The sequence below is a fragment of the Eucalyptus grandis genome, chromosome 1 (genome assembly GCF_016545825.1).
Source record: "Eucalyptus grandis isolate ANBG69807.140 chromosome 1, ASM1654582v1, whole genome shotgun sequence".
Lineage (NCBI taxonomy): Eukaryota > Viridiplantae > Streptophyta > Magnoliopsida > Myrtales > Myrtaceae > Eucalyptus > Eucalyptus grandis.
In genome coordinates, this window is record NC_052612.1 from 18,505,105 (window position 1) to 18,512,499 (window position 7,395).

The following is a 7,395-nucleotide window of genomic DNA, read 5'->3' on the forward strand; positions in this document are numbered from 1 at the left end:
TTATCGTCTTTTTTGGCTTTAAAGAGAAGCTCCAGCATCAAGCAATGTACATATGTATGTAGCAGTCATGTTGGCTTCCGTGATCAATTCTTCTTGCGTTGGTATGTTTATCCAATGGTTGTCCTTACTTCATTTGTTTATCCACCAAAATTATATGTTTCCTCGTTTGACTTTTATCTTTCTGTTTTTGTTTTTTTCCCTCTCTCCCGCAGATGTGTCTTTTCACAACACAATTGGAACATGCTGATCAACTTGCTGCTGCTGGAAGTCTCCATCCTATTACCTCATCCTGGTATCTACTGGATCGATGGCCATTTGAACCTCTAGCTTTGTTCCAAGAGATACACATTCAGTTATTAAGATATGTACTCGGTAAATTTGTTATTATCATGTGCAGCCAGCATCTAGACTTTTAAGTTATGTAATTATAAGCTTAGGTGAATTTAGATCTGCAACTCACTCTGCCTAGTGAATTTGAAAATGAAATTTGAGTGTGTGGTGGAACCCTTTCCTTGCTGTGTGGGAGGAACCTTTCTAAATTTGTCATATTGAGCAAAATTTTTGAAAACCCTGAGTGCTGAATCTCTCTTTCATCCAACGTTTAGTAAATTTACTGTCTTGCTTGAAATATCAATTGGGAAGAGTCAATCCGTTCAAGTGAGAATATTATACCCCATCAAATGATGGTAGTAATTCTCATATATTGTGTTTTTATGGTTAGTCAAGAAGTACTAATGGTGGATCCATTACATTATTTGGTTAGTTTTGTCTTCGGATGGTTTTATTGTGCTGCTGTCCTTCAGGAGGAGTAGCTTCTGAGAGGATTCACACTTAAATGATGCTAGTAATTCCCATGTATTGTGTTTAATGATTGATCCAAGAAGTTTTAATGGGGGACCTGTTTAGACAGAGGATGCTATAGTTCATTTTATTTCAAGTTTGAAGCTTCTTTTATTCATCTTCACAGCCTTATCAACCTTTTCTTGTCGAAGATATGTGTTTCCTTCTCCATCTCTCTTTTCTTGTAATCTTTAAATACATTTTGCGGAAATCCTTTATCGATCTGATTTCTTTCCTGGATTGGGATGGTTGTTGACCAGATCTACATGGAAGGAATTATCCCCAAAGTGGCCTAAGGCATATCCTTATTGGTTTGATATATTGGTTTTAGATCACACATGTTTATAGCTCATGTGTCTCCCGAAATTTTCTTTGACAACACTAACTTTCTGGGATGACTGGTTAAGGCTACAAGAGAACCACCAAGGTCGACAATTTATTCGGCCAGAACACGTATACTCTGATGTGTGGTCACTTCAGTCTTGTGCAGTTACTTTGCAAGTTTTGCATGTATAATATAGTATGTAAATTTATAACTGATTATTCACGGCCATGCTCATGGTAGAGGGCTTATAACGGCTCCCTTACGCATTGTCCTTGCTTGTATTAATGATTCTAGAGTTGGATACTCTCTTTCTCTCTTACTCGTACAAAAGATATGATGCTTTCTCCCACGTGCAGGATGGTGTACCAAGGACAGCATATGAAGGAGCAGTAATCTCCGGTATTCACCACCACGGCATGTGTTTCTAGTGGGTCCGGATTCTTTCAGGCTGCTTGGGATCAAACGTGTTTGATGCATTGAGGTGAGGTTCCACGGCGCTGGTAAATCATGGTGCCAGACCTGAGCTTCCTCTTTCCTCAACGCCTAGTGTAACTGGTACACTATCAGAGGAACCACCGGGAGCATAGCAACTGGAGCTCGCTGATGAGCAGAAGTGTAGAGGGCTGACGATTCCTTTTGCGATTTTGATTTAGGAGAGGGAGGATTCTTCTGAACGGCAGTGTCCAGTCCATACATATGCCTTTAAATGGCCGAAGCAAGCCGTCATTCATTGGAAGAGAGCCATAGGTCATGTTAGCTTACTTTTACACTTAATAGCACGTAACCTCAACAAATTTTGTTGCTCCCGAAGAAACATACATCTGTCTCTCGCCATGTTTCCCGCTCTTTTGCCCCGCTTTGGCGGGTTGGAGCGCGGAGGACTAAAATGTAAGAGACCCACACAGTCGAAAGTGGGAGTTCATGCCTGTCTTTGTATGCAAAACACAAGGAACTTCTAGTCATGTGTGTTGTGAACAAAATGGTGAGAAAAATTTGGTACAAAGTTTATTTATAAAATTTTCTTCAAAGTATGCACTTATAACCATGTTCAGAATGTTTGACTTTACTCACCATGAACAAAATTAAATTGATGAGCATTTTATGATAATGAGAATTCAAAACCAAGTTTACACTTTATTTTTAAAAAAAAATAGGGAAAATTTTGGTACAAACTTAAAAAATTTTCTTCCAAGTAAGCAAATATGATCAAGTTTAGAATGTTTGTTTTCACTTAATATGAACAAAATTAAATTGATGAGCATTTCATGAGAATGATAATTTAATACCAAGTTTACACTTTATTTAAAAAAAAAAGAACAATTGAAAAAATTTGGAACATAAATTTTGTACATTACCAAACGTATTTCTATTCTTTTTCTATTCCAAAAACATAAATTTTTTGCAGTTACCAAACGTGTTTTTGTTCTTTTCTATTTCAGAAACATAAATTTTATACAGTTACTAAATGCGTTTTTTTGTTTAGAAATTATTCCTGGAATGTAAACACTTTTTTCTATTTCTTTTTCCTAGAACAATTTTTAAACAGAAATGTTACCAAACGCACCCTAATTGGTCACCCAAAAAAATAAAAATTAGAAATTGATCAAAGCCCACTCATTCAAGAATTTAAGGCTTGCAACATGTTGTTACTCTTACAATAGTCGAAAGACTGTTATGTTCATAAAGTGCTACAAAGAATTTATGCATAAAAGGTGAAGAGTTTGACTATATTTCTAGTATCCATCATTACCTTTCATAATGGAGAAGGCGAAACCTCAACCTCATCATTTCAAAAATTGGACTCCATAAATATTTGCCTTCAAGGACTCAAAGCCATGAGGTGAATATTAGGTTGGTCAATTTCATTCAAATGCACACTAATGCAAATTCTAATCTTTGTGTACTAAAGGCTTTTTTTACATGGTATACAAGACCCTAAAAATTGATCATCAGAATTCGATCTAAAATTGCCTAAGGATGCAATGACCTTTTGGTCCACCAAAAGTGAGAAAATATCTTGGTGTGACAAAATGATACTACAACATGCTTAGTATATTCAACTTCAAATTTCCATTTTCAAGATATATCATTCCTTCACAATAATCTAGATCATACATATAAATTGCTTTTAGATGCTAGCAAGTTGTGACCCAATAGCCAAATGTTGAAAATATAATGCCAATGGTTCCGTTGGTACCCCTTATGTGAAAATTCTTAATGGGCCTTGTGACATCCTGATTTTTGACCTTGTTTCGATTAAATGAAATGGGCTTTTCATCGATGCGTCTATAGTCTTTTCTCTGAGCTGGTCACTCACAAGATAACTGATCTACCAGGTGAAGCTATTAAGGGATATAAACGTGACTAACTTAAGAATTCGATCAAAAATCGACTGCTCGACCGTGTTAATTTGCAAAGGTCGATATGGCCCCGTTAAAATCGATTAGAGATTAGAGATAGGCCGATTCAATAGAGGCATGTAATCAAATTGGGGGTGATTTCACCTAATTACAAAATTCATGTCGAACGGCACTAAACCGATTTTTCTGCCGATTCTGTACCTGGTGCTCGTAATTGAAACATTGAGATTTTTATGACAACCGAGAGTCGCCTATGAGTAGGAGATGCACAATGTGGATCGAAAATAATCAACCACGGGTCAAATGCACTAAAAATTCCTAAAAGTTACCCGGTAGATTAGGTTACGCTAAAATCGCATCCAGTTGAAATTAACCATGAAATTGAACCCGGTTTCAGGAATCGAAAGTTCTAGCATGTTATGATTTATTGTTAGGCTGTTGACTCATCCTTTAAAAAATTTTGGGCGAGCTCGGAATTTTGGCAGAAATTCAAAATTGGACAATTTAAATTAAGGAAATTCGGAGGGCCATCTTGGTGTGGATTTTTGCCTTCAAGTTGGATTGTTTGGTGATAGAAATGGTGGAAATTCGTTTGGGCTTCCTCCTTAGCATTTTGGCCATCAAATGGAGATTATTTTGAGTGAAATTGAGTTGATTTAGTGAGGAAAATTCATGAAATTCGTACAGCTATGGGGGCTGCAACATTTGGGCATCAATTTGGCTTACTTAGGAAGTTTTAAGGGGGAAAACAGTTGCTAGTGATGGCTGAAGACTTATGGGGCAGCACTCAAGTGTTTAGGATATTTAGGTGGACTTATTGGCTTCCGTGTCTCCCTTTTCGGTAGCACTTCTTCTTCTTTCTCAGCTTCTTCTTCATTCCATCTCGTGCAATCTCCATTTCCATAGCAAAACAGCCGCTAGCCATCACCGAAGCCAAGTCGCCGCTCATCAGTTCGATGGACTAGCGACTAGTCGCCCGCCGGTCGTTCGAGCTGCCGAGCCACCCGCGCCAGCCCATCCCAAGCCCGTCGACCAGCTAGCCTCGCGCCCATCCCCATCCGCATCCCTAGCTGAATTGTCATGCCCCGATCCTCCGAGCACATGCCCATCCCAATTTGGTCGATTAAATAGTGACGTCCTAGGACACATCGCCAACCCATTCATTTTAATGTGCATAAAAAAGCAATTAATAAATCCCTAGACAACAACAAGATGTGATAGAAAAATAGGACTACGAATTTTTCAAAACACAACACGCTTATGTATATATATATATATATATCAAGCCGTGTTATTTACAATTCCAAACTTTAAAAGTAGGGTCTACAAAATAGGGGGGTTTCAAAGTGCTATAGGCACACTAGGTAATCGAGTCCTTTGAAAACACCAGGGATCCTGGATCCGACAAACTCGGGTTTACCACCGAACCACTAGGAGGATCTGCAGTGTCTTTCCCAAAAGCAACCTCTAACACAAACTGAGGTACCTCAGATTCTAGTATGGGCTCTCTCTCTCTCTCTCTCTCTCTCTCCATTCCGCTCTCAATAGTACCATGATCAATAATGATGGGGCACTTTGCGAGGTAGACCTATATCAACCCAGACCACAAACTGCAAGAATGCATATTCCCATCCCCTAGGGTCTCCATACATTGGAATATAAGTTACTTGTCCCATAATCTACTTTAGTTGTCCAAAATGCTCGGAAGGATTTGACATCTAGGGGCCTCAAAATTTTATCCCACAACGGGGTGAGACGATGTCTCAACAAGTTCACCCCCTAAAACCCGACTAGGAAGGAAATACGCCCTAAGGGCTGCCTAAGCATAATTACGAGTCAGAGGACTTACCTTAGCCTCAGTCCCTTTCTGCATGTCAACATAATTTGTAATTCATCAAATCACATCAACAACACAAATCATCACAGCGGATCGAATAATCGATTAATCGACCTAATCGATTTCATGTCATCAGGACCATCACACGGTCAATCCAATAAATACTATCTATAAGTCCAATCTCATTAAGGACTGTTCACCATAAGCTGAAGATAGATAGTATAGCTTGCCTCAAAGGCTAATAAATAGTATAATGCTCTCTCTCTCTAAGCTAACATATCGAGCCATCGGGCTCATATAGTATACTAATAATGCTTACTGAAGCTGTGCGATTCTTAATTGCTCACCAAAGCTGTGCGAATCTTAATTGCTCACTGAAGCTGTGCGAATCTTAATGCTCACTAAAGCTGTGCGATACTTTGTTGCTCACCGAAGCTGTGTGAATCTTAATTGCTCATCAAAGCTGTGCGAATCTTAATGCTCACCGAAGCTGTGCGATACTTAATGCTCACCCTAAGCTGATGTATCAAGCTTGCAGGCTGATAGGGTATACCATTCTAATCAATCAATGATTCCTCAATTTTTATCATACCCGATAAAAATACTTGTGTGTGGGTACATGATCGGCCTCCCACCATTTAATATGATCCACCCAAATATATTTGGCGTTGTAAACCGACGCTCGGTTATTTTCCAATTAAATATTGATAATAAACAAATTTGGGATAAATACCCCAAAATCATAGTTCACACCCAATTTACACAAAATAACATCCAAATAAATAAATCAACCACACCATTGCAATCAGCACGAAATTCCGGTCACTCACTATCTCGATCTAACTTCCGAAAAAGAGATAATTAATTAAGTAATGGAAAATTAATTATTAAATGCAATTAAATAAGACTTAGGCCCGTAATGCCTAATTAAATACCAAGACAGGTTCGGAAAGTTCCCAAACCTGTCTAAATAAATACTATAGCATAATTACTTGCTAATTACACTAATCTAACCACCTAACATGCAACAAGGATTAACTAAATCACTAATCCATTCTAACTAACCACCTAATCCTAGCTTAACTTAATCTAAACAACCCTTAAACGTCATTAACTTATTAAGTAGAGATTAGTGAGTTAAACTCACTTAATTAAGGATCCACTTGGATCAAAACGATGGGCACATGGCGAGGATTGACAAACTCCAAAGTGGGACCACAAAACAAGGTCGGGAAAGGCTTGAAAATGCGCCAAACAAGTGCCGAGAGACCACTAGCTCTGGTTCTATTCTGAGCCTAGAGAAGCTGGACTGGAGGCTAGTCGAGCGAGCAAGGACCGGTGGAGACTACAGGGGTGCTCGACAGGGCTTCACGGTGACAGGCGGTAGCTCACGGTGGCTCAAGCAACCACCATAGTGATACACGGAGGCCAGACAAGCAGCTGGACGGCAGAACAACTCGAAACGGCAGCAAGCTGGGCGCGGTTGCGAGCAAGCAGCGGCTGGCGGATGTGAGCGGCGCAACAACGACTGATTGGACTCCGGCGAGCTTCGATGGGCAAGAGGGGCTGTTGGTCCGGTTCTCTCTGGAGTTTTGAAGCTTCTTGGCCTTCACTAGAAGGTGGTCGACGGGCAAGGAGAAGGAGGGGATCGGCTAGGCTGAGGGGGCCACCAATGATCTCTTCCTCATCTCTTTGTCCCCTCAACTTGGCCCACCAAGCCCAGCTATCTTCCTCAGTTGATTTCCAGACCAAAAAATCCTTCTAGAAGCCTTGAGTTTGTCCAATTGTTGGGTCCAAAGGGGAGATACGAATTTTGGAGGCAATTGGCTCAATTTCCATTTAAATGCCAATATCAAATCAACAGTCAAATTGGTATTTTTCCTCATCAATAGAACCTACTTGCTTCCCAATTTCGCAATAAAAAACAGTCATCGAAATTTTCTGGACAAAAACGACCCTACCTCGACTTTTTCTCAAAACTCTCGGTTTGCAAAAAAATCTTGGGACCGAGTCAACGTTCCTAAAATGACTTG

The 7,395-nt window shown here is 39.6% G+C and overlaps 1 protein-coding gene and 1 long non-coding RNA gene across 2 annotated transcripts in view; one reads left to right on the forward strand and one right to left on the reverse strand.

Moving 5' to 3' along the window:
* The first annotated feature begins 34 nt into the window (after positions 1 to 34).
* LOC120292261 lies at positions 35 to 1,563 on the forward strand. Its single transcript, XR_005550056.1, has 3 exons — positions 35 to 101; positions 213 to 292; positions 1,522 to 1,563. It is a non-coding gene; the product is annotated as an uncharacterized LOC120292261 (long non-coding RNA).
* A 5,197-nt stretch (positions 1,564 to 6,760) lies between these two features.
* The window catches only part of LOC120295874 (receptor-like protein 6), a 1,837-nt gene continuing 1,202 nt past the window's right edge, over positions 6,761 to 7,395 (reverse strand). Inside the window, exon 2 of the mRNA XM_039317481.1 lies at positions 6,761 to 7,089. Within this exon, the coding sequence (XP_039173415.1) occupies positions 6,761 to 7,089 (329 nt within the window). The remainder of the gene's footprint in view (positions 7,090 to 7,395) is intronic.